Source organism: Lytechinus variegatus, chromosome 3, assembly GCF_018143015.1.
Source record: "Lytechinus variegatus isolate NC3 chromosome 3, Lvar_3.0, whole genome shotgun sequence".
NCBI classification, from domain to species: domain Eukaryota; kingdom Metazoa; phylum Echinodermata; class Echinoidea; order Temnopleuroida; family Toxopneustidae; genus Lytechinus; species Lytechinus variegatus.
Window position 1 is genome coordinate 32,532,477 of NC_054742.1, and position 27,561 is coordinate 32,560,037.

Below are 27,561 nucleotides of genomic sequence, written 5' to 3' on the forward strand. Positions count from 1 at the left end.
TTTCATCATTTTGGACTGATGACATTATATCATCAGTCCAAAATGATAAAATGATGGACATTTCCTTCCTCAAAAATTTGGCAATCTGATTAATATCTAAGAACTTATAGTCGGACGGGGGTGTGCGACTGAGAATTCCCGACCCGTACCCACATCCTGGGGTTCTTGTGTTGTAAATAGGCACCCACCTCTCAGCATTTTTTTGTTGTGTGAAAAGTAGGCCCATGTCTATCAGGGGTAGATCCAACTTTTGCTAATGGGGTTGGGAGAGGAGAATTATTTTTATCCACATTTTACCGATCGGCCAATAAAAGCTGATTTGTTCAACAGTTATTCTTTAGGTTGTAGAGCATTATTAAAGAATAAAGTATTAAGTACTTCCTAACTTTATTATTACAAACAAGATTTATATATCATAAAAGGTATGTGAATGATCCGAGCGCGAATCTCGAGCTCAAATGTTTGAATATTTCACGTATTTAGACGTGAAAAATTTGATAATTTGACTATTTGAGCAAAAAATCATCGATAGGTATCTAAGTTAATCTAAGTTAACAATTCATGCGTGCGCGAGCTGAAATTTGGATACACTGACTTTAAAAAAGAGCCCGCTTAAGAATATTTGCAGTGACTCATATATGTGGAGGGTATTCTCACCCAATAATACGAGCGCGAAGCGCGAGCTGGAATTTTTTTGACATTCCGACCCGAATAACTTGAAATTCTATAGCACTTTTTGTAACCATTATCAGGATGGGTATCTAACTAATAGATTGATGCAAGCGCGAAGCGCGTGCTGGAATTTTATTTATTTTAATACACTGACCTGAAAAGGGACCTGTTTCGGATTGCTTGTAGTTAGTCATATATATAATAATTATGTATTCATAATGATTTCATATTTGATAAGAATCAAATATGAAAGCCGGATTAGAAGAATTGTGTAATTGGTTATTAACTCATAAGTTAACACTAAATACTAGTAAAACAAAATACATGATACTTGGATCTAAACATCGACTCAATAATTTCAAAAATGTTAAGATTTCTATTGGAAATAAGGAAATTGAGAGAGTATCCGATTTTAAGTATCTAGGTGTTATACTCGATGAAAATTTGACATATGAAAGTCACATAGATCACATTGCTAAAAAGATTTCGAGAAAAATTGGATTTCTACGTCGATCCGCAAAGCCTTATATCCCGGATGATATTTTTAAACTACTCTGTAATGCTTTGATCATGCCCCAATTTGAATTTTGTGACATAATTTGGTCTAATTCCTCTCTCGGTCTCCTTGATAGACTTACCAAATTGCATAACAGAATGGCAAGGATGATCTTTGGGGCCCATCCGCGAACTCACATTTGTGATTTATTTTCCGTTCTAAAATGGAAAGATCTCTTTTCCAGACGGCATTTCCATCGAACGTGTGAAGTATTTAAATGTGTTAATTGTATTTCTCCCCCATATTTAAGTGAACGGTTTATTAAACCTAATTATGATATAGGCACTAGATCAATGTCCACTGCCTCCCTGCAGGTAAACAGTGCTCCTCTACATAATAATAGTGGCAATAGGACTTTTCAGTACATCGGGACCACAGAATGGAATAATCTTAGAAAAGATCAACGCCAGGCTATGTCCCTCAATTCATTCCGTGCCTCGTTTAACAAAATAATTGATAGGCCTTGCAACGAAGAGGAGTAATATTGCGTTATTCAATCATATTCATATTCTAATTTGGCAAACATTACAATCTCTACTCAAATTATTATCAATCAATGTGAACATAACTCTGTCACCAGTCATCCATCCTTCTCCCGTTAAATCGTATGCAGCAGTTTCCAATAGCCTTTTCTTTTTCCTTTGTTTCTTGAAATTCAATGTTGATCTTTTATTAGATTGTATTTTTAATGTTTTTATTTGTTGTTTTAGTGTATGCCATTTTGATTTATGTATTCATTCTTTGTAAATATTGTACATATTGATTTTTATCTCAGGGCCCTCAAGGACAGCAGTTTGTTAACTGATGAGGCCACCCTGATTAAATACAACTGAAAATATGTGCGTGGATTCATTATCACCAACCAGATAATGCGAGCGGGTATAAGTTTCCCCTAAGGCTGCCCCTCGCCCTGCTGCGTATGATACCAAAATAGTGCATTTTAAAGCACTTGTCATCTTTAACAGGTCGGTCGTCTAATGTGCGAGAGTGAATCACGAGCCCCCCAAAAATATATTCCGACGTTAAAAACTGGACACGATTTTAAAAAAGAACAGGAAACGTACCATTTCAAACAATTACTGCGAGTGCAAAGGGCGAGGAGAATTTTTTGATATATACTGACCCCAGAGGGGACATGTTAGGCAGTAAGCACTGTTCAACATGTACGGTAAATCTGCTATTTTTTATATACGCATCCTGTTTTTAGATTATAGAAGCACTTACAATATCTCTTTTTCAGGTTTGAATATCCAACATTTTCGACAACCTCAGCTCGCGCTTCGCGCTTTTATTATACCAATTTCTTTATTTAATAAGCAGTGACGATCAAGATTAGAAATGGAATTACATCAACAAACAAGGTAAATACGAATTAATATGGATAATGGAGAAAGTAAAAGTGAGAAATATAGGGGGAAATCGTCTGAAAATATTTAAGATAAATGATATTAATACTTTACAAATAGCACTGTTTATGTATAGATATAATTACGACATGCTTCCTCCAGTATTCACGGATTTATTTTCATATAATAACAATTTACACTTATATCCAACAAGAACATGCAATAATATTCACTTAAATAATCCCAGGGCTACGTAACACAAAGGTTTGCGATGAATTGCACATATGAAAGAATCGCATTGATTGGTCCCTGGTCAGTATTTTAAACATAATGCGCGTGTAACATTGATATTGATTGGTCAGTTTATTTAGCGATTGATCGCTAATCTTTGTGTTACGGAGCCCTGGACACTATTTGTACATAAAACACTTAGACATCATGGACCTGATATTTGGAATGCATTGCCAGATTCACTCTAGCTGACAAGATCATTTTATTCGTTTTAAAGAACTATAAAAAAATTACTATTAAACCAATACCTAACAGATAAAAAAATTTTAACCATTGTTATCATTATTTTAATTAGACATTGAATTTTATCTAGAACGTGTATAAATTAAAAATCAAACAACAAAACGTGTTATTTTCTAAAATTCCATGCGAAGGACCAAGCATCACTGTTGCCCCCCCCCTCCCAGTCCCTCATGTACCTGCACGTTTAATGACAGTAGACATTAATTATTTTGGCTATTTTCCAGGGTTGTTACGTTTTCAAGCTTTGCTTTTGTGACGACCCTTGCAACCATCCTATTTATTGTGTAACAGGAAATACCACTTAATGATTTTCATTTATGTAATATATGTTTGAGGATTTATATATAAAACTATTGTTCATTATCTTGATGTCAAGTTTCAGATATGTATTTTCTTGTCCAGAATTTTGTTATAAAAAATGTTGCAAAAACCAATAAATGAAATGAAATAGGGAAAACATAAAAAAATAACTTTATTTTTAGGTCATCTTGCTCCCTATCAAAACACCCTGCAACGCCCATGATTATACTAATGAAAAGGAAAAAAAATATCTTAAAAATGGAATGAGGAAGGGAGAGTGATGTGCTTGATTATCGTTATTGTTATACTTCAACGAGATAAAAGGTATTTCATTTCATCGTTCATCGGACCACATTAACGGTGTTTTAATTACGACATGATATAAGATGATGAAGAAATACTACCATTCTAATCATAGAGCAAAAAATGGAAGAGGCATATACTTATTATAGGCATAGGAAAGGCTGGAAAACAAACCCTTTCATTATTGATTAGTGCGATGTATTACTTTGTATATCCAGCCCTCGAAGGATGGATCTCGTTTAGTGGTCTCGAGGAAAGTGGTTTCTTTTATGATCGAATAATAGAAAACTAATCAATACTGAAGACTTCTGTTTATCCAAGATGGCGGGGATAAGATGGCATCGTTTCGTTTGTTTACTTTGGTTAGCTCTTCTGTTTGATAGATCATATCAACAGGTAATCTTCATACTCTTCATTTTTCGTGGATCATTATCAGTATTCTCTGTTTCATTTCTTTTCATTTCATTTCAATTGATCACGTCACACCCACTCCAGCCTACTGGCTATTCTTCAGCGAGTCCGTGATGACTATTACGTGTCTTAGTCTTTCACGATTTAGTTTTCACAAGAAAACTGCCAACACCAATTTTGCAAGCTAGCAGATTTTTATTTATTGAGAGTTAACTTTTACGAACTAAGGTTTTTGTTTTTACGTATGAGACTTGTGCAATGTGCAGGATTATAGAATTTGTTTGGGTAATCCAAGATACTGGACTCTAAAAATGGAATCAGACAATCATTATGCCGCTGCAAGCAAATTTGAATAATGAGTTATTCATTTCAGAGTACAAATCCCTTTGGTTGATTTCTAAATTGTCTTCAAATTATTTTCCTTTAAGTAAAGTGATCTTTTGAGAAACACGTACACTGGGTAATTCACCTCAAACAGCTTAAACAGCTTAAGAAAAAATTGTATGCTATAGGAAAAATTCATATCTACCCTGGAATCATATTCATTAGAATGTAAGCAAGGGGTGAGTTACCTTGTTATATGTAGTACGGTAATTGGCATGATGAGGCATTTCACGAGGCCTTTCATGAGAGGTGCTGTTGTTTTTAGGCAGGAAAATTTGTCTTTGTTGGGGATTCATTCATTAATTTTTGACATTTTTCACATGACCCAATCTGTATACAGAGGCAAGATTGGGCCAACGCAGTTCAGAGGACTGAATATTTTGGTCTAGGTTTGTGTATATTAGCTTCTTTGTTTACTGTTCAACATCAGTTTGGATCCCCTAATCTTTCCTCCTCCTCCTCCTCCTCCTAATCCTATACATTTCCTCTTTCCCCCTCAATACAGTGTGTTGGTCCAGAAGGGCCACCAGGTCCTCCTGGCTCCGAGGGCAACCAGGGATCAGGGACAAACGATAATTGGTATGATGTAATGGGATCTACTAGAAACTGGAGACAGTGTACATTCAATTGGGCAGATGGTCGGGACAGTGGTACCGTCTACGTAAGTGCACCGATAGATGATTCCTAAAATTTGATTTTCTTTATGCATTGTAAAGGGAAGAATTTCACAAATGTCAATTTCATCATACTCAAGTGTCGTATTTAGGCGATAACAGTTTGCTTCACAAAAGAAAATATTTTAAAACCGGAGGTGCTTTGTCGGCACTCTTCAAAGGTTCTAACAAAGCCAATCTTACACTTCAAAAAATTCATTTTGACTCAACTTTATTTTGCATATTTAGAATCGAAGTACTGACATAAAGATTTCGTGTGCAGAATGACGAGTTCATTCGTGGCCCATTTTTAATACATTAAAAAAATACATTAATACATTTTTTTAATACATTAAAAAAAATACATTAAATTAAGTACCGATTTAGCACTTTTTTTTAATGAACTAGTTTTAACTTTGAAAAAATGATCTTATTAATGGAAATAAGGAACGTCGAAAAAGGCGTATGTTTTGTATTGTTGGTAAAATATATAAATTTCTACTTTAAGCATAATAGATTACCGCAACGCTGACACATAGACAGAAGTGTTAACAAGGCCCTATTTGACAAGCAAAGAAAAATAAAAACTCAAGGGTTATTTTGGTCCCGAAAATTTTGATAAACAAAGAAAAAAGGGTTTCACTACAAAATATAGACCCTAAGTCATTTCGGTTACATTTATCATTTTTTTTAACACCTACCATAATTTCGGAAGGGGGGGGGGGTGCTGCCTATGGAGAATAATACATGCAACTCCCCCACGCACCTCGCTCCCCAGGGCCATGAGTGTTAAGCAAAGACGTTGGTATTAAGTGTAGACATGCATTGTGAGGATACCACCCTGCAACATGATAACGATTGTAAAATGCAAAACTGTCAACAAATGTTTCTTTCCTTGAAACAACATGTAATATATCTCCAGGAATATTGATTGTTTCCAATGTGACTAATTCAATATTATTTTTATCATCATGTTTGGGGAAAAATAACATTCTATCTTTTGCCTTTTTATCTTAATTGAATCTACTCCTATTTTTTTAATGATTTGAAATAACGCCTAAAACACATTTTATGTCAATATAGTTAGCATATTTGAACAGAATTCTTCTTGTTGTGCCCTTTCTCAGACGTGTTCATTTACAAAGCAATCTTCAACGTCATCCTTGTATGCGGCTTTCAGTGGTACAACACGACTTTATGGTTGCCATGGTTGCTGTTGTCGATGGTACTTGACGTTCAATGGCGCTGAATGTAATTCACCCCAAGTCATTGACGGAACCGTCTATATGGCACATTACAGTGGTGCCGATCTTCACCGACATCGTACAATAGCAGGTGAGATATGGGGTGATATGATCATAGCGAGTGGATGCAACATTTCCTATGCGTGAAATATGAGTGTCTCCAGTAATGACATTTGGGGATTTCGAATTCATTGTATTTCTACTTAGGTCAAGTAGATTGTTGAAAGTGTATTGCCTTTAAATATTACGTTGTTTTAGCGCAGACAGCGAAGGATTGTAAAGCAACGGATGGCATTACTTTTTGTTATATGAATTTATCAAGTATTATTAAATGTTTAATTAAATACGAAAGAGCACGGTTCAAGTTTTATATCAATCGTTTACAAAGAGTGATTTAGGAAATACATCTCTATGTGAAACTTTCCTTTGTGAGAAAGATGGACAGCTAATTTAAGGGGCAAAATACAAAATGTTATAATTTCTCTTCCCCTCCCCCTACCTCAGGAATATGTACGAACATCGCAGCCGGTAGCGTAACGGTTGCCCTGGTGGTGGGAGCATGCAGTGGATATGGGTACCACGACTGTTACACTGGTTGGAATGCAATATCAAGGATCATCATAGAAGAATTACCTGCCTCTCCTTACAGTTAAACAGATAGTGATTATAAATTATACTCTGACATGTCAATACTTTATCTTTTTTAAACAAAACATCTATCGGGTCGAGAACACGCAATTTTTTTTTCTGCGATGTGAATTTGGATAGGAATGACGTCTTATGGCTTTGTTACGAGTCAATGTGACTCTTTTTCGTTTAACTTTGCCTTATCATTTAGTCGACTCCAAGTTTATTCAAAACACTTTTAGGAATGAAATATACACGGGATTGATTTGATTTCCTGCTGACATTTTCGATTTCTTAATTCGGACACTTTCTTATAATGATTTTCAGTACAGAGTAATAACCACCACCAAAAAATAAAAATAAATAAATAAAATAACCAAGGTATATACGAGATCCAGATCCATCCCTTAAAGTGTTTTCTATATATTTTTTTCATTTGAAGAATATTCAATACTTATAGGGTGCCCTTTCAGCAAAAGCTGGTATTAAAAGGGGCCCCAAAAGCATAAAAATGAAACAAGTATATACAAATGAAAAAAAAATGTACAAAATAATCGTACAGTATTCTCCACATTTTTACATGTTATAAATCATGGTTTAATCCAGATTTTGAGAGAAATTAAAAGTACATCAATATGTATAATTCCAACACCTTTACAATATCTGGTACGCAACAGCTGTCATGGTTATCTTTTAGCACTATTCGAATTTAAACTCTTCAATTGGTTCTTGAAGTATGAAAGGATATCTGCGGAACATAAAAACGTCCTTTCTGAAATTTGTGTTTTATGAGATCCTCCAATGAAGGTAACTTTTGACAAAATTACAACGAAGTTATAAAATCCTTGTAATTGCATTATTTTTTTTGTTGACTTCAGTTTAGTGTTAAAAAATGAAATTTTGAATCATCATTCGACAGGTTACATGAATTAATTTTTTTTTACATGTTCCATTTCCCACTTTGAATGGTTCGACCCAACATTTGAAATGTTGGATTCAGCTGAATGCAAGGTTGGCTATAACATTTAGAAAAGATTGTCCCTCCTCCAACCTTTCAAATTTTGTTTTAACATGTCATTCTTTAAAATCGTTATTTCGACACGTACAAAACAATAATTTGTACAATAAAAAAGTTAAACATTGCACAAAAATATACATTAATGACCTTCTGGAAAAAAATATGTAAAAACAGCATTAATATACATCGTTATCATAGTATTACGTTAAGGATTTGTCATCACGGTTATGTTTAGATTTAGATTTATTTATTTCCGTCCAACAAAAGAGACAAAATATAATCGAAGTAACAGTACATATTCAAAATAATACAAACAGTTCAATGCCATTTGATAACAAAATAATTTTGAAGATAAATTCATTGAAGAGGGACTATTTTGTTGTTTATATTGAAACATATTATATGTAAATATTGTTAAATTGTCATATTCTGCCAAATAAAGTTATCCTTCAAAATATGACCTTTGCTAACGTTTCCGTACTTTTTCCTTGTCTTGTCGCTATACATGTAGCTATATTGTATATAAGCCTCACAGTAATGTAATAATATATTACTGAACTTTTGCAAAATGGAAAACCATGAAAAGTGACTAAAAACTGACCATTTGCGCGATTTGGGCTCCCTAGTCAAACTCGACTGTAAGTCCCGTAGGTCTAATCGATTAAATACTTTTTAAAGAGATGTCAGAATAAAGCATCAATAGTTAAATCGAAATGCAAATAAATCGAAAGCGCAAGGAGAAGAAAATCAATCGTTTGAATTCGAAGATACGTTGAGTTGGGTTTGTGGTCTTGATATTTTCACATATGATCTATGCTTCTTCAAAATGGCGACAACAGCTTTGTGGTGTATACTTGGAATTCTCTTCTTCGTCCTGTTCGATAAATCAGCTGAACAGGTAAATATTTCAAATACTACTTTTATCAATTTATTACCATTCATGTATGTTCAACATTGAACTTACTTTACTTTCTCTCCTCCCATCTCCTTTACTCTGTTCCTGTTTCTCTTTTCATCTGCACATCGTAATGATTAAGTCTTGAGTGTGTAGTGCACGAAAATGAAAAAAGGAAAGAATAAGAAAGGAACAAAGAGGAGATAGAAAATAGAGAGAACAGTAATGTCAGACACTACTTCCCATTAAGTCAACTTGAAATTTGTGGCTTTTATTTAAGCTTGACTTTCCATCTTACTTGTTCATCTCATTTCTTCGTTCATGTTCGCCGCTCTTTCTCTTCAATTAGTGCGTTGGACCCGAGGGTCTCCCAGGACCAGAAGGAGATGAAGGATCGCAGGGATCAGGAACAAATGATAACTGGTATGACGTCATGAATGCTAACCGGAACTGGAGACAGTGCACATTCACTTCAGCAAGTGGAAGTGATAGTGGAACCATCTATGTAAGTAATCAGATATACCGGTATTGGAAGACAATTATCTTATTTGCAGAATTACTTGACTGCAGTAATGCAATGAGTTGATGGTCTCTCAATAGGCGATACTATATGAAAAAGCGACGCAGACCTTAATGCTGAAAAAAGGCTTACGCTATAGTACAGTATATAGGCATCCTTATTTCAACATACCAGGCACAATTAGTGTCTACATTGACTATCCATTATACCATTATAGTGTTTTTAATATTGGTATAAATTTCAAGGGTCATGGTGGGTTATGTCTGCATCTTAAATCTATTAGGCCATCTGTGAAGGATCCTGAGAAAGATGTAATCAAAACGCGAAGGGGACTAAAAACCGGTTGCCCCTGTCAACATAATTTGGGGCAAATCGTACTTTACCACCCCCAAAAAATGGACAGGACAGAAGAAGAAGAAGAAGGGGGAGGAGGAGGAGGGAAGAGGAGGAGTGCCACCGGTGTATGGGGAAATTGAGTCATTTAACTCTCTGATACGCCTACCATTCGATTAAGAAAAAAGACGTCACGATATAACGGGTCTCCTTGCACCCCCCCCCCTCCGTCCCCTATATATCAAAATCTCTTGGGGTCGATTTACGGGAAAATATTAGGTTCTGATTCTCTTTCATTAATGACAAACGCAAATAGAATAGAGAAAACAGTATTTTCTTTCACTTCATATATTATTTTGATATGTTCTTTCTAAAGACATGTGGTTTCACCAAGAACTCGGCAACCTCTGCTCTCTACGTTGCGTTCAGTGGAACGACGAGGCTCTACGGATGTCATGGATGCTGCTGTCGGTGGTATTTGACGTTTAACGGAGCTGAATGTAGTTCACCTCAAGTCATTGACGGGACCGTTTACATGGCTCATTACAGCGGTGCTGATCTTCATCGACATCGTACGATATCGGGTAGGAGGATTTTTAAAAAGACTAGATATTCTGAATGTTGTATAGGAAATGCTCTTCTAGTTTCCAAAATAAAAAAAAGGCTCCGTGAATATACACCTCGGCATTGCAATTGACAGGCGATGAATGACCGATGATCAACCCCCCCCCCAAAAAAAAAAAATGACATCGACAACAATGACGACAGAATCAGGGACCGCAGAAGAGCATTTTTTCCATGATCAGCTCGCACTTTTTTGCATGGTCAGCACCCCCCCCCCCCCTCTTTCACTCTGAAAACCGTTCTGCCGTCCCTGAGAATGTCATGTTTATTCCGAAGAGGATGACTATTACGATAATGGCATCGTTTATAGCGATTAGTTATAATGGTTAGAGTTTATTGTAATCAGTTTCATTTTTCAGTATATTTCAGTTCAAATATGATCATAGTTACAAAATGCCTCGCAAAATGCTCATAGAATGGGTGATAATGTTGCTATCTTCTTCTTCCTCTTAGGAATCTGTGAAAACATAGCTGCAGGTTCAATAACAGTCGGTCTCAATGTTGGTGCTTGCAGTGGGTATGGATACTTTGACTGTTACACAGGATGGAATGCCGTTTCAAGGATAATCATAGAGGAATTACCAGCATCTCCATATTCCTAAATTACAACCTGGATCAACTTTACGACAATAATGAAAAAGGACGTAATTTCCGCTCTTGTAAACCAATTTTAAGCAGGAAACAATGGAGCAATTATTTTGAGAGGGAATGACTTTTTGATTTGTCCATTATTTGAAGATAATATGCGAGAAAGCGAAAGAGACCGAATGAAGAAATCAATGATTTGTAATAGTTAATTTTGTAATTTATTTTTTTTTGTCTAAATCAAAACACGTTAAAAGAAAATATATGAAAGTTAAGAGGTCAGAAAGAAAGATAGAATGATTTGACAAACATAAACAGCCTAAGCTATTTTTCATGGGGTGGGGGTACACGCCAGTATATAGTTCCATGAGATTTAGGAATCTGGGGTGGTATTCTGAGGTCATTTTATCTTTAAAATATTTTATTTTATCTCTTAAAATGAAATTGGTATTCTGAGATGACATTTTATCTCTCAGATAAAATTTACAATTTTATCTTGCGTATAAATTTTATCTTGCGTAACTTTTAATGATACGCAACAAAACAGTGCCTGCGTAGACAAAGGCATCGCGTATCTGGGTATTGCAACGCAGATGATGTGCTTGCGCCCAAGATAGTTTGAAGAAAAAAATAAAATAGACTTAAAAGAGGGTAGGGGCTATTTTATCTCCGCGACGTTGATTTCACCAAGGTGAATTAACCCCAAATCTTGACATGAAAATGAAGAAAAATTATATATTTATTAAGAATAACACCTTAACGTTATTCCTGTACAATAAGAAAGTATTTCATAAGACTTGTCTTTACTAATATTGTCTTTGAAATGATGCTTGAAAAGATGCGATACAGACCTCGAAAAAAGATGAGAGCATTGTCCTTTTTGTTAAAAAGAAATCTCTGTAAAGACGCGCGAGCGTATAGTGCAAGCGTATTTGAAGTCAAAAATTAACGCAATCTCACTCCTTTGCCACACCTCCTTGTGGAATGGATTTCCATTGGTTGACTGACACGAAAGAGCTATAAAAGCGCTTTTTTACTAATTGGATATTGATTAAAAAGTAGGTGTGTCTTTACAGAGATAAAATGAAGATAAAATGGTTCTCAGAATACCAATTTGGAGATATTTTAAGGGCATTTTATATCACTGATTTTAACGGAGATAAAATATTTTATTTTATCTGAGATAAAATGGATCTCAGAATACCACCCCAGGGGCGGTATTCTGAGGTCATTTTATCTTTAAAATATTTTATTTTATCTCTTAAAATGTAATTGGTATTCTGAGATGACATTTTATCTCTGAGATAAAATTTACAATTTTATCTTGCGTACAAATTTCATCTTGCGTAACTATAGATGATACGCAACAGAACAGTGCCTGCGTAGACATACCCATCGCGTATCTGGGTATTGCAACGCGGATGATATGCTTGCGCCCAAGTTACTTTGAAGAAAAAAATAAAATAAACTTAAAAGAGGGTAGGGGCTATTTTATCTCCGCGACGTTGATTTCACCGATATTTCTAGGTGAATTAACCCCACATGTTGACATGAAAATGAAGAAAAATTATATATTTATTGAGAATAACACCTTAACGTTATTTCTGTACAATCAGAAATTATTTCATAAGACTTGTCTTGACTAATATTGTCTTTGAAATGATGCTTGAAAAGATGCGATAGAGACTTCGAAAAAAGATGAGAGTATTGTCCTTTTTGTTAAAAGAAATCTCTGTAAGCGTATAGTGCAAGCGTATTTGAAGTAAAAAAATTGACGCAATCTAGCCCCTTTGCCACAACTCCTGGCAGAATGGATTTCAATTGGTTGAGTGACACGAGAGAGCTATAAAAGCGCGTTTCTAATTGGATATTGATTAAAAAGTAGGTGTGTCTTACAGAGATAAAATGAAGATAAAATTGTTCTCATTTTAAGGGTATTTCATCTCACGGATTTTAACGGAGATAAAATATTTTATTTTATCCGAGATAATATGGATCTCAGAATACCACCCCATGACATTAAAAAATGTTCATATACGCACAACCTATCATTGTTTCAAGAAATAGTGTGAAATCTAAAAATGTTGTAAATTATATTTTTCAGCAGATTTCAATGGGGGCTTTTCTGTCAATTTGCTTGTTCATATCTTATTCCACAAACTTGGTTGTATATTTTTAACAATCAATTAATGTGTATTAATTCAGCTCAACTTGAGTTCGACTTCCCCTCTACAAATGAGATTGCTGATTATAGTACAGAAAAGATACCGAGTGTGAGATGGAGTAATTTCCAGTGTTTACTAAGAAAAACCATATAAATCAAATAGGTGTGATAAGGCTTACCTATATACGTTACGTCCATGCATTGTGAAACCATACACTATTAAAAAGGTTGGGCAAAACAGGCAAAAATTTTAACCATCACCAGGCAACATACTGTCCACCCAACTATTTTTTTTAATCTGTCCAATTGGGTAATAAAACTAATAATTGGGTAATGAATTTGCTCTGCAATGGGATAAAAATTAGTAAGAACATATATTTTTTACCAAACATCTTAAAGTTTGTTACTATAGTATTTTTTACCAACATATACCCAACATAGTGGACAGTATGTTGCCCAACATTTTAAGTGTGTATTGGTAGGGGGTCCTAAAGCTGCGCGGGTCCTAAAGCTACGCACCACTCATCGCGCATGCAGTTTTCAATCATATGGCAAATGCGCACTCTGTGTGTGGAACTGTGACTGCAGAGCTAGAGTGATGAACAATTCCTATTATTTTTTTTCTACAGAGGCTGCAGTAAATCTCTAAATGCAGAGAATACCAACAACTGTTAGGAAGTTTGGAGTTATATTCGCTTTAATTTCATTTTATCCTATAATAATTTGAATATATTTTAGAAATTGAGGCACAGGAAATACTATTTTTTTTGCATGATAAATCGAGTGCGTAGCTTTAAGACCCCTTCTACATCGGGCGGCGAAATCAAGAGGTGTTCGAAAAACACGACGGGATTTTCGTATTAGTGAGTTTTGTGATATTTTCTACTTGGTTAATGATCTTTAGAATGTTTGCCACAAATTAGTGAAATATAATTTCTTGAAATATTAAAATTGGGACAATTTTTATTGTTTGAAAACAACGTGCGTTTTTTTTACAGTGAATAGCTAGAAAGTCATAACGAGTACTCATCGGCATGATCAAAATGCCAATGCACTATTTTATGGGAGTATATAAATGCATGTCTTTAAAGAAAGATATTGCAATCGCATCAAAGCCCCGTCTATATGCAATTATCTTGATTTATTTCTGTAAAACATATGAAAAAGTTGTTGATTGAAATTAATTTAAATATGACTACGATTTCTTTATCACAAAATTCAGATCAACTTTCATTTCTGATAATTTTTAATCAGCATCACTGCATGATTTTCAATTCCGGGGCATATATAGTTTTAATGAATAATGTTATCATAACTATCAATTTTAATTCTCAATATGGACAACCTTACCTTCTACTCATTTAATATTAAGATAATTTTAAGTCCAGTGCTTTCAGTGTTATTTATTTTTGTATCATTATCTCCAATGGTTGAAATACTTTAGCTGCTCTGTAAAGTTGAACTGTAACGATATTCTGAAAAATTGACAATGTATGAAAGTCTTAGCAGTTTCAGTAGATAATTAATGCTTTTGTACAAAGGTAATTATATATTTTATAAAACTGAAAACTCAATTATATATTTTTGTAAATTGTATGTATATTCCTTACCTGGTAAAACTGTTAGAAGTGGGAATCAGAGAAAAGAGAAAGTGAATTTTTGGAGAGTCATAGTTAAGAAATAGGATGAAAGAGACAGATAGCCCCCCCCCAAAAAAAAAAAACGGTCAAAGACAGATAGAGACATAAATCATAGAAAAAGAGGGAGAGAAAAGAGTAAAAGGAGGAGGGTGGAATAGTGCATGAGAATAGAATCGAGAATGAAAATGACAGGAGAGTAAAAAAAACAAGTGGAATGCCTCTGGCCGTCTCACCTGCATCACGCGGTTCAATATAGCAGCAGTGCTGACTTTGAATACTACTCTAACTCGCACAAGATGTTCAGTGATACATGGTTACTCTTATGTCCACTTTTTATGAACGAGACCAATAAACTTACAGAGATATGATGGTTATTCAACAAAAAACCCCAACATGGCCAAAGTTCATTGACCTTACATGACCTTTGACCTTGATCATGTGACCTGAAACTCGCACAGGATGTTCAGTGATACTTGATTACTCTTATGTACAAGTTTCATGAATCAGATCCATAAACTTTCAAAGTTTTGATGGTAATTCAACAGATATACCCAATTCGGCCAAAGTTCATTGACCTTTGACCTTGGTCATGTGACCTGAAACGCGCACAGGATATTCAGTGATATTTGATTACTCATATGTCCAAGTTTAATGAACTAGACTAATAAACTTTCAAAGTTATGATGGTAATTCAACAGATACCCCCGATTCAGCCAAAGTTCATTGACTCTAAATGACCTTTGACCTTAACCATGAGAACTGAAACTTGCACAAAATATTCAGTGATGCTTGATTACTATTATGTTCAAGTTTCATGAATCAGATCCATAAACTTTTAAAGTTATGATGGGAATTCAACAGATATCTCCATTTCGGCCAAAGTTCATTGACCCTAAATGACCTTAGACCTTAGTCATGTGACGTGAAACTCATGCAGGATGTTCAGAGATACTTGATTAACCTTATGTGTAAAATTCATGAACTAGGTCCATATATTTCCTAAGTTATGATGACATTTCATAAACTTAACCTCAGGTTAAGATTTCGATGTTGATTCCTCCAACATGGTCTAAGTTCATTGACCCTAAATGACCTTTGACCTTGGTCATGTGACATGAAACTCTAATAGGATGTTCAGTAATACTTGATTAACCTTATGGCCAAGTTTCATGAACTAGGTCCATATACTTTCTAAGTTATGATGTCATTTCAAAAACTTAACCTCAGGTTAAGATTTGATGTTGACGCCGCCGCCGCCGCCGTCGGAAAAGCGGCGCCTATAGTCTCACTCTGCTTCGCAGGTGAGACAAAAACGAATAATGGTAAAAGGGAACTATAATGTACGATTTAAACACGTTTCCAAAGATTTCAATTGATTTTCAATTTCAATTTATTTGCTCATAAAAAACCATACAAAAACATGTATTCACAAATTAAAAAACAACAAAGAGAAATAAACATTGGATTGAATATGAGAGGGACAACAAGAAAGGAACAAGACTTGTGATTAGCTGACCCTATACAGTGCGTATCAAAAAAAAGTTTACACTTTGATAAAGCCCTGGGAATTAAAAAATATACAACATGTGGGTAATTTTTCCACATAAAATCTTAGGTTTGGGTCTCATCTATCCAATGAATGTAAAAGTTTTGAGAGAATATTACACTTGAGTGAGCATTGTCCATATTTGCAAAGCTCGCAGAAATCTGTTTGCGCAGAAATGCTAGTTTTCACGCTGTGTCAAGGGGAAAAGGCGAAATCAAATTTACCCTGCGAAACATTTCTCATACATTTCCCCTGCAATTTTAGTCAATTTGAATAAAACAGATACATTCAAGTATTTTGTAACAATTTTGTTGAAATTTCAACATTTAGTAAGCACAACCTTTACCTTTTTGTGCCAGCTGAATCTGAGGACATAACTAAATCTGAACAAAAGTTTTTATCAGACATCTTTAGCACTTTTTCACTAAGTTTTCATCATTTGAAGTGGGTTTACATTTCATTTTTTATTTAATACTTGTTTCTCCACACCTTTTCCAAGCTTGCCAATGATTAACAAATTGAAAATCAAGCCTAAGCAATTTCATGTAAATCACAGCTCAATGTAAAGCAAATGTCGTCACGATGGCCTCGGTGTGTGGGGTAGTTGGGTGGGGCGAAATGCACTCTTCGAAGTGTTTTGGGCAAGGAAACGAGTTAAAAAGGTAAAAGATATCTTCAAACCAATTTTACTAGCTAAATTCAATGTGTTCTTCATGATTAAGGTCTACTTTTATTCGCATAACTATTTCAAAGTTCTGCGCAAATCATTTTTCACTAACTTTTCAAAAGTAAGTGGTGCTCACTGAAGCGGAAATATTTTTCGACAGTTTTTTGGTCATTTGCTTAAATGGATCTGTACCAACGATAAAATGTGGAAAATCTTCAGGATATTACAAATGTATAATTTTACAGGATTTGTTATAAGTGTAAACTTTTTTTTGATACGCACTGTATTACATAATAATTATACAAAGACTTCAATAACAAAGATAAAAAAAAATCACTAAACTACAACGTAAAGGGGGGGTGCCTATAATGCCTAAATGAAATTTATAAAAACAAACTTTATGAATAACTATTTAAAATAAATTTTAAAAGATGAGAGTCTTGGCTTAGGTAGATAAAAATCATTTGCATTTCTTGTGTTGTATCCACGGAAATCACTATTGAACTTAAAGAATGTTTTGATATAATCTGGCAAGAGGTTATTGTTGCATAAATACATAAATATAAGAATTTGAAATGCATGAATATCATAAAATTTTAATACATTCAATTCAACAAATGGAGGATTCGTATGGGCAAGGTAAGGAGCATGAGACATAATTCAGATTGCACGTTTTTGTAAAATATATAATCTACAAATGTGAATGCTACTTGCACTTCCCCAGGCTAGAATACCAGGTATGGATATACAATGGCATAATACATCAGTACATCTCCTTGGGAAATGATACATTATTTCTATATTTTTGGCAAGCTTATTGCAAAGATTATCAATATGATATTTCCATGTAAACTTATTATCTATTGTTATTCGTAAAAAAGTTAAACTCATTCTTCTAAGCCTTGATGACAAAAAACAGGGTTATACGAATATAAGATTGCAAAGTTATAATGTAATTGTTCTAATTTCTTAATACACATCTGTATTTTACGAAAAGACACAAACAAGCAAATTAACATCAATACAGACACAAATCCATCATCTTTCCTTCAACACTCGTATTAATTATCCATTCTTTATGACATGGCAATCGCACCCTTCCTCTCAAATAAACCAATCAATATTACAATAACTGAATAATAGAAATCGATTGGGGCAAAACACTTTATTCTATCTTGCTTTGAGGGGGAGTTCCTGTGACGGTAGGGGTAGGTGTACCAGGTGTCCGTTGGTAAAAAATGAAAGCTGGTGCGGAGAGGAGAACAGACAATTTTTGAGGGGTGTCACTCTGATATAGAATAGTGAATCTTTAAACCCTGAGAAATATTCAAAATAAAGTTCAAAACGCAAGTTTCTAATGTATGAAGATGGATGCTTCGAAAATCAAATGTAGAACTGAAATGTCTTTATTCTGGAAGCGTCGTTGTGGTGTGCGGTTCTGAATCCCTCCTTGTAATTCTCAATTTTAGACAAAACACTTTATTTTTAAGAAAATTATATATTACAATGTTAACATTTGATATGTGCCCGGATTCTAAGGTACTACCCGAATAATATTGACAAATCAATTAAAATCAAATTATTTGTAGTATGAAACATATTGCATGAAAAGATGTTAATTTATTGATAAATCTTTGTTTTCTTAAAGTATTCTTAAAGATATTGATGTACGGCACATATTAAGGGTAATCGGTTGACAACTTGCGTCCTCCTTCCAATTCTCACTAACAATGAGTCTTTTAAATCAGTTTTTATGTTTAAATTTTGATTTTTGTATTCAATTCGATGCAATTCTAACATGGGTCGCAACGAAATGGTTGAATATTGGTCATGACTTTGTATACTAACACTTCATTATATATTTCAAACATTAAAAGTAACAGCAACATTTGTAAATATGGAGATAAATAATATACACTCAAAATCTTGGGCAACATACTGTCCACACAACAATTGGTTAAAGACTGTATCCAAATTTGGGTAGTTTTCAACCAATACTGTGTAGTTTAGTTTACACCCAAAGCAGACATTATTGGTTTAAAACTACCCAAAATTGAATAAAGTTTTAACCAATAATTGTGTGGACAGTATGTTGCCTAACATTTTTAATAGTGTACTTAGTAAGGCAAGTTTTAATTTGTCAATCAAAATAAATATACGAAAGGAAATGATTAAGGGGTAAAATGTAAACAATGAAAAAAGTAAGTTGTAAAAGATCAATAAATAAAAGTTTTCCTTTCCTCATTCATCTTAATTGTCCAACTTTGTCTTATCTGAAAATTGTCACAGCATTTTTGTTGCATTATTTCATTGAGTGTATTTTTTCGATTGAAAAAAAATAATAAAAACATCAAATGCAATCAATATAGTTATTTTTATATGATTTGCCCAACAAATCTGTATTAAGCAAAAGCGCGAAACGAATACAAAAATAAATAATAATGTGACTCATAACTTCATAATTCAACTTCATATTTGAGTCATTTATTTTCACATCTCTTAAGTGCAAATAAATAATGCATAAAAAATAACATAGCTCAATTGAAAATTATAAAACGTGTTTTTTAAGAATACATAAAGCAACCACGTTTTCGTAAGGCAATATTAAAATGTATATTTTTATTTTTTAGTAGTTGTTCTGCACATTGAAGGGAATGTAGTGACAGTGAGATAGATAAGCAGGAAAAAGGGGTCGCAGCAATAGGTAAGGTAGAACAAAAGAGATAAAGAAATAGGAGGAGAGGGAGGGAGAGAGGAGGGAGAGAGAGAGAAAGGAGGGATGCGTGAGAATGTAGAGAATGGTAAGATTATAAGGAGAAGCAGCATAAACACAGTCAAATATGTTAGAGGGGGGGGGGGGTAAGATTAAAGTAAATACACAAAATGGGTGTTTGCTCGAGAGGTTCCTATTCTTCGATTTGGAGAATGGTCGTAGTATTGATATTCATTCATATTCCTGCAGTAAAGACGAGCCACCCCACGACGATAATCAATACAGCTGTACCCAGACACAACAAAGATCTGGCTCAAAAACACCCATAATGTACCATTCGAAAGAACGAAATAATATCAATCGGTTTGGAGTCGGTTTCGTTAATGTGACTGTAGTACACAAAGAAAGTTTTGAGCCTCAAGCAAGAAGGAGCAGGAGGGTGTTCCTAAACCGTCATCTAGCCTCCTAATAGCGATGGGAGTTATTCAAAGCCCATCCTTATTTCAGATGTCAGGGATTTGACATTGAGAGTCCGACTTTGTGAATTATTTCCGTTCTGTTTCATCTTCATCATCAAACGCTTTATGGATATCTCCATCTTAATTGGATTGTTATTAATGGAATAAACACAATGGCATCAAACAGAAGGATATTGATCACCTTTTCTTCATTAATTATCATTCTCCATTTGACGAGGAAAGCTGATGGTTGGGGAGCTGTGAGTTTCAATGATATTTCTGATTGACTGGATGACAATAAGATGTACTAAATAAAATGGACATTAATATCCTCTCTGTAAAAAAAAGACATTAAAAACTTCTCTGTAAAAATTAATAAAATATAATCCAGTTTTCATTCAATCATTTTTTTTTTCTTTAATATCCTTTCATAAAAAAAGGAAATAAACATCGGCTATCGTTGAAGTGACAACTTGCCCTATTTTACACACAAAAAAAGAGAAGAAAATAACACCAACTTCCCCCGCTCTAATTTGTGTTTTAAAAGGGACTTATTCTGAAAATAAAGGACAGAAAGTTTATCTATGTACATTTTGTATTTAATTCGGATAACATTAATAATAAGAAAAAAGATAAGAAATAAAAAAATATACATTGTTGAGAAATATATCATCCACTCGTTATCCTTATGTAGAAAAAAAAATAATATCCATGGTAGACAAACGGATACTAATTGGTTTACCAAAGACTGCCAAGTTCGAAGTACCATGGTTTTCTCAATAAGTCATCATTATGATTAAGAATAACCGGGTATGACAAAAATCAATGAATCAATGATATCATCCTTATGCATCCCTTGACAAATCACCGGAATTAATGTTTGTTTCCTGTGCTTATGTTTTTTGACAGTCTTGTTCTCAGGGGCCACCGGGATCCCCTGGGCCTTCAGGACCACCAGGACCTGCAGGTAGTCCAGGTGATGGTGAACTCTTAGAATATAACAACTGGAAACAGTGTGCCTGGTACTCCGCTAATGGCAATGACTATGACACTATTTATGTGAGTATAGCTATAGTGTTTCATGATTAAGTCTACTAATTACACATAATGAAAATTGAATTTTTGTTTTCAAACATTCTTTTTTAACAATTCAATATTGCAGCATCACTGTATATCATAAATGAGCTGCCTTGCTGCTATGAAGATTTGCATCATCATCATCATGTAATTTCCTCATAATCATGGCATATTCCTCTTACTATAGACAACGAACTTGAAAGAATTCGAGTAAAAAGAAATGTAACTAAACGATGAAGAATTACTTTTAGATTCATCTTGAAAAAAAAATTAATCGCCTTTCCATAGTCTAGTAGTATAACCTTTATTTTCCCCGATCGGCCGCTCGAATATGATTTTTGCCGGGATTTTTTGTTTCTTTGAAGGGGTAGTCCTAATGGTCACTTTTTAGCTTTATTCTTATGAAACATAAAAGTATAATACCATAACCCTTATTTATATAATGCGAGCGCGAAGCGAGAGCTAATTTTTTGGGAAGTCTTATGTACTTTTTCCTAAAATTTTGAACATTCTGGGAAATGTTTGTCTTCCTGAAAAAAAGATGTGTATGCAAGTTAATAATTACTACGAACGTAAAGAGTGAGCAGAAATGAAGTGATGGAAAAGGTACTGTTAAATTCTTGCTTGCAATTAGCCATGAAGACGTTACACATTTTTAAAAATCAAATAATGCGAGCGCGAAGCGCGAGCCGAAATTTTTTGACATTTTTACCTAAGGAATGAAATTCTTAGCACATTTTGTTTAACAGAATAGGTATATAATTAAACATGCGAGCACGAAGCGTGAGCAAAAAATTTCGAGATTTAGACCTACTGAACAAGACACTCTATTCAATTAGTTTTGTAAATCATGAAAAGGATGAGTAAGTGGGGATCTTCCTTACATTAATAATGTGAGCGCAGAGCGCGAGCAGAAAATTTTTGTATACGTTTTGAACTTCTCGAAATTGTACCTGTTATGGACTGCTTGCATTTAGCCATGAAGACGTTACATTTTTCAACATTCAAATATTGCGAGCGCGATGCACGAGCTGAAAAAATTTGACCTTTTTTTACCTGAATAATGGAAATGCTAAGCACTTTTTGTAATCTTGGAAGGACTCTAAGTATATAAACTAAACTTTATTGATGCGAGCACGAAGCGCGAGCGGAAAAATTCTGGACACTCTATTCATGTTTTGTAAATCATGAAAAGGATAAGTTATTTATCCGCGAGCAGACACTTTTTGATATTGTGATCTGAAACTGGATAATGATTTAAATAGAGAACAATCTGCGTATCTGAATTAACGTGTGTTTTAGATTTCGACCTAGAATTTGGGTATTCTAAGTACCTTTCTTATGAAAATCAATAAAGCGAGCGCAAAGCGCGAGCTAAAAATATATGATATTCTGATCTAACAAAGGGTTAATTTAAGCTCTGTATTGCAAACACTTTGTGGGAAAATTGTGAATCGTGATGGATGACAGTTAAAAAAGAGCTAGTGTATTTTATTATTATTACTTTGAGTTTTTACATAGGACCGGGACATTCTATAAGGGCATTATGTCATCATAAGAAAATGATGACTATCTTCCTATTTCTCTTCCTAAGCATGAGAGCGCGAAATCTGTTAATATTATGGCCTGAAAACTGGACATTTAAAGCGCTTTTGTAATTATGCATAAAATGCATGATATCTATCAATGCGAGCGGAAATAGCGAGCCGAAATTTTTGATAAACTGTCATCAAAGTAGTTTGATATAGAATCAATATTGGGATATACATGATTCACTAATCAAAATGCTAGCGTCCAGCGCTAGCTGATACGTTTTGACAATCTGACCTGAATAGGGAACTTTTTGAGAACTTTATGGAATACAGGAAAATAATAGGTACCTGACAAATTTTGCGAGCGCGCAGCGCAAGTAGAAAATGAATATATTCAGACCACAACACAGACATTTTTATAGAACATTTTTTTAAAATTAATTTGTAAATCAAACAAAATAATGAAAGTTCAATTTCCCAGATGAAATATGTTTTGTATATTAACTTCAAAGTTTGATATTTCAAGCTCCATATTGAGCAAGATATGCATATCCCCTAAAGAACAATAAGAGCGCGAAGCGCGAGCGAAAATTTTATATCCTAACAAAAAGATTTTTCAAAAAATTATTTTCAAAGTCTTCCCCTCATGTTTATTTATTCAATCATGTTCCTCCTCTTATGTTTGCCTTTCTTCTTTTCTCCTCTCTTTTCCCTTCCTTTTCTTTTTTCCTTTCTTTTTCCCTTTTTTCTTTTTTTGGGCTCCGCCAATGGGGGGGGAGGGGGGGCGGGCCCCTCGGGCCCCCCTGGATCCGCCTATGCAATGAGTTAAAAAGGAAGTAGTACGAGAAAAGATCAAAGATCTCGTCAAGTCGACGTGGTCGTGATGAGAAAATCAAAAACTCCGATCTCACCAAGTTGACTTCGTTGGCACAACATGACGATGAGAAGCCAACCTACCAAAAACAAGGTGATAGGACAAAACCCAAAAAGACCATGAATGTAGTGGCGTGGCCCTGCATGGGTAGCGGGATGCTTTTTCTTTGAGGGTGCAGAAATGTTTACAAGGAAAATGACCTATATTTTGAAGTACAGGGCTATTTTGGGGAGGGTATCAGATTTATCGAGACCGAAATAGCCATAATTTTATTGGTGAAAACTCACCTTTTTTGGCTTGTCAAATCAAAATCAGCAGCTCCAGTAAAAATATCGTTGCCAGGGCCCTGTGCAATGGATGAGGTCAGGTTTCTAGTCTCCCGGGATTCTTTGAACTTTAACACATTTTTTGTCCTAAATTATCTCGTCATCAATGCTTTGTTAAGTCTCCTGGCATATCTGGCTATCAATTATCTGATGATATCCTGTCGTTCCATAACATTTCATTTCATCACGTCTTTCAAACTTACAGACCTGTACTTTCACGAAGAGACAGAGTGACTCAGCTCTCTGGGTCTACTATGGTGGAAACATTCGTCTTTATGGATGTAGTGGATGCTGTAAAAGATGGTACTTTACTTTCAATGATAATGAATGTTCACCTACACCTATTGATGGTATAGTCTACCAAGCCAATACATACTACATGAACCTGCACAGGCACAGGAGCATTTCAGGTAAAAACCATTATTAGTAACCCCAACATGACTAATAGGTTCGTGGACTGATGCATCTAATATCTCTTTTTTTGTGATTGAGTAAGCAACAATTGTCAATGTCCTTTTTTCTTTTTAGAAAAAAATCATTGGGACCATAATTGTAAATAGAGTGATAATTGATTTATTGAATTCTTACTGTAAAGAGAAAATGGGTGTACATCATGAGTATTGTGAGTTGTTGAATTACACGATCTCTTGAAAGGTTGACTAAAAGTCCATGCGATGCATTTTCTTTACTTTTTTAAGGAAACGTCACTGAACCATTGCCAGTTTGTGATCTACATTTCCATTGAATATAAATTGTCATATTTCTAAAAAGCATTTCCTTTTAAATACTATTTTCATAGTCATAAATACCAGTTACCATAATTACCTTTTCTAAAAAACAAACACATTTTTCCAATATTCTAATACAACAATAACAATATCCATAGATATGCTGTACTGCCAACACGAAAGAATCAAGCTAATAATCAATAATCACAATGTTTACTTTTGTTTCCTGACCCTCATTTAAGCTCATTTATTGTTCAAATTATATACGATCAAAAAGCGGTCCTTCAAAGTAACAACTACTCATTTCGCTGTTTTCATCATTGTTAATTCATACCATTTTGAACATATTTGTAGACCAATGTTAAGATCATATTGAATAACATATCCAAAGAAAATGTCAACTAATATGTTGTTGCTTTAATTTCATCTACCAGTGCAACGTAGTGATTCTATTGTAAGACATCCATTTATTTAACAATTTCAATCCAAACTTAGGATACTGTCACACGGTCGGAGCTGGATCAGTCAATGTGAAATTTTTGGTAGGAGACTGCCCGGGATATGGGAACTACGATGCATACACAGGATGGAACAGCGCATCACGAATCATCATCAAAGAGGTCCCTAAATCATCGTATGGATACTAGTTTGATCAATAAAATTTGACAATGAGCTCGAAGAAATTGAACAACAGTGTTACAACTACCGAAAGCCATATCGTGTCCCCATCATGGTTTCTTTTCAGCCTGTTATAGATGTAAAATGTGGAAAGATTGTGCTCCAACATGCTACTTCTCAACTTATTGTACATATGAAATCCGGAAGGTTTTAAAACTGACAATATCGCGGATCACTAGATTGCATGACCGATGACAATTTTGTTTCTTAATTCCGAATTAATGCATTTCGAAATCACAAATTGTTTCTCGACGTCCGTAGCATAATGAATCCACAGGAAAACTTACTACAAAGCTAGGAAATATCAAAGTTCCTGATCATCCCACCGCTGCCACTGTTTTGGCAGTACGCGTTCGTAGAACGGATGGATAACGAACTTTCAATATATTTAGTCAAATTTTCAATTTACAAACAGAACTGTAAATTTGCCATTGCGTTAAAAGCGATATTCAATTAATATCAATGATATCTACTTAAGATGTGGACACACTGATTGGTGATTTTCTTGTTAATCCGACGTTGATAGGGTTGACTTTTTTCATAATTACGAGAGTTATGACTCATTCTGATATTATCAGATTGTCAGATTTATTTCAAAACTTCTAGGAAATTATTATCGTGAATAGATTTTAGATTACATTGATTAGTTTTCAATCTTTTCATCGTTATTGCAAATAAAGCGCTAGTTCTTTTTGGTTATTAACTCGTTCTTACCTCTTTTCGGTTGTTCCGTTACACCTGTTGTTGACTATTAGTAGTATACAGATTTTATTTAATCATTCTTATTTTATGAATCACTTTATAGAATTGAAGAACAAACAAGGTTTTCAAAAATAAATGGGGATAGAGAGAGAGAGAGAGAGCAAGAAGGGGTGGAAGGCGGGGGAAGAGAGAGAGAGGGGGGGGGGGGGGGATGAGTGAGGGAAGAGAAGGGAGGGGGGACATTGGAAAATAAGTATAATTGCATGAAGGGTAAAAAAGGGTATTACAGTCGATCTACTGGGAAAATCATGGACAAACCCAAATTCTATTCCTGAAAATGTATGTATGAAAATAAATGAGCATACAAAGAAGAAAAAAAACATAAGCAGATATTAAGGCAATGAAAAGGGGCTGAATGCATTCCAAGTGAGTTAATTTACCGCGGTGTTCTTTTGTGTGTGTGTGCTATTTTAGAACTTGAAAAAGGTTTGATCAATATTCTTTATTTCTCAACTTTTTGGATGTACCCCACGCAAGGATGGTAATAAGCTAACCATTGAATAAATCGATAATGATTAGACAATTTTGGGTACGTTTTATCTCCTGACACATCTTCAAGGACGGGGATTAGTGACGTTTCCATAAAATTATAAAATTCTTTTTTTCATTTAGTTGACTAATGTTTCAACCCTCGTATTTATTAATCTTTATCACCGTGAGCTATTCCGTCAAAACCTCGGTGTTCATTTTGGAGTATCAAATGGATTAAGATCATTGGCGGCGGAAGCCAAAAATTTTAGGAGGGGACAACCAAAAAAATTTTGACAAGCAAAAAAAAAAAAAGGTTCTCCACCCAAAAATTTTAGGGGGGACGTAGTAAAAAAAATTGACAAGCAAAAAAAAAAAAAAAAAAAAAGGTCATCAACAACAAATTTAGGGGGGGACCGTCCCCCCCTCCTCAAATTTAGGGGGGGGTGACACGTCCCCCCGTCCCCCCCGCTTCCGCCGCCTATGATTAAGATGCGATTTATCGTAAGGAAAATGGTATTCTTGTCGTCTGTTTGGCTGCCCTATTTTCTTCTTGGAATTGTCCATGTTGATGCTTGGGGAGCGGTGAGTTTCATTCACAGAAATTTTTATATTATTTGTTATTTTTTCTAATCCGCTCGTTGATAATCCATCTTTAATGGATGTCGATAGACTTACATTCAGAGACACAAGTTCTATGCGGATAAAAACATGGTGTTCTATAATTTAAACAATTGAAGAAAATTGTTTGACAACTCCTGTCAACACAATGAGTGAATTGAAAATTATTAAATCATGTGCATCATAAAAAAAAAATCAAGCAATATAAAACTCATCATTTGTACATTATTTATAAAGGACGTTTTATGGCCAGAGTTTCAGTAATGCTTTGTCGCCCGATTTCATGACTATTATTCACTTAA

The 27,561-nt window shown here is 34.5% G+C and overlaps 3 protein-coding genes across 3 annotated transcripts; all 3 read left to right on the forward strand.

Annotated features, from left to right (window-relative positions):
- The first annotated feature begins 3,977 nt into the window (after window positions 1-3,977).
- On the forward strand, window positions 3,978-7,302 carry LOC121410798 (collagen triple helix repeat-containing protein 1-like). The gene is made up of 4 exons (XM_041603112.1): window positions 3,978-4,107; window positions 5,012-5,167; window positions 6,287-6,494; window positions 6,908-7,302. Exons 1-4 carry the CDS (start codon window positions 4,033-4,035, stop codon window positions 7,054-7,056), a joined length of 588 nt encoding a protein of 195 aa, XP_041459046.1. The 5' UTR covers window positions 3,978-4,032; the 3' UTR covers window positions 7,057-7,302.
- Window positions 7,303-8,282: 980 nt separating this feature from the next.
- LOC121410799 (collagen triple helix repeat-containing protein 1-like) lies at window positions 8,283-11,392 on the forward strand. Its single transcript, XM_041603113.1, has 4 exons — window positions 8,283-8,946; window positions 9,293-9,448; window positions 10,173-10,380; window positions 10,874-11,392. The coding sequence occupies exons 1-4, from the start codon at window positions 8,875-8,877 to the stop codon at window positions 11,020-11,022; spliced, it is 585 nt and encodes a 194-aa protein (XP_041459047.1). The 5' UTR covers window positions 8,283-8,874; the 3' UTR covers window positions 11,023-11,392.
- Window positions 11,393-20,127: 8,735 nt separating this feature from the next.
- Window positions 20,128-26,180, forward strand: LOC121412201 (collagen triple helix repeat-containing protein 1-like). Its single transcript, XM_041605109.1, has 4 exons — window positions 20,128-20,453; window positions 21,103-21,252; window positions 24,208-24,412; window positions 25,226-26,180. Exons 1-4 carry the CDS (start codon window positions 20,367-20,369, stop codon window positions 25,375-25,377), a joined length of 594 nt encoding a protein of 197 aa, XP_041461043.1. The 5' UTR covers window positions 20,128-20,366; the 3' UTR covers window positions 25,378-26,180.
- The last annotated feature ends 1,381 nt before the right edge of the window (window positions 26,181-27,561 follow it).

What these genes read in the sequence shown, in the direction of transcription:
- LOC121410799 (XM_041603113.1), top strand. Translation starts at nt 8,875, where the DNA reads ATGGCGACAACAGCTTTGTGGTGTATACTTGGAATTCTCTTCTTCGTC. An exon ending in TCGATAAATCAGCTGAACAG is followed by an intron (nt 8,947 to 9,292) that starts GTAAATATTTCA and finishes CTCTTCAATTAG; the next exon opens with TGCGTTGGACCCGAGGGTCT. An exon ending in GTGATAGTGGAACCATCTAT is followed by an intron (nt 9,449 to 10,172) that starts GTAAGTAATCAG and finishes TTCTTTCTAAAG; the next exon opens with ACATGTGGTTTCACCAAGAA.
- LOC121410798 (XM_041603112.1), top strand. Translation starts at nt 4,033, where the DNA reads ATGGCGGGGATAAGATGGCATCGTTTCGTTTGTTTACTTTGGTTAGCT. An exon ending in TTGATAGATCATATCAACAG is followed by an intron (nt 4,108 to 5,011) that starts GTAATCTTCATA and finishes CCCTCAATACAG; the next exon opens with TGTGTTGGTCCAGAAGGGCC. An exon ending in GGGACAGTGGTACCGTCTAC is followed by an intron (nt 5,168 to 6,286) that starts GTAAGTGCACCG and finishes GCCCTTTCTCAG; the next exon opens with ACGTGTTCATTTACAAAGCA.
- LOC121412201 (XM_041605109.1), top strand. Translation starts at nt 20,367, where the DNA reads ATGGCATCAAACAGAAGGATATTGATCACCTTTTCTTCATTAATTATC. An exon ending in AAGCTGATGGTTGGGGAGCT is followed by an intron (nt 20,454 to 21,102) that starts GTGAGTTTCAAT and finishes GTTTTTTGACAG; the next exon opens with TCTTGTTCTCAGGGGCCACC. An exon ending in ATGACTATGACACTATTTAT is followed by an intron (nt 21,253 to 24,207) that starts GTGAGTATAGCT and finishes TCAAACTTACAG; the next exon opens with ACCTGTACTTTCACGAAGAG.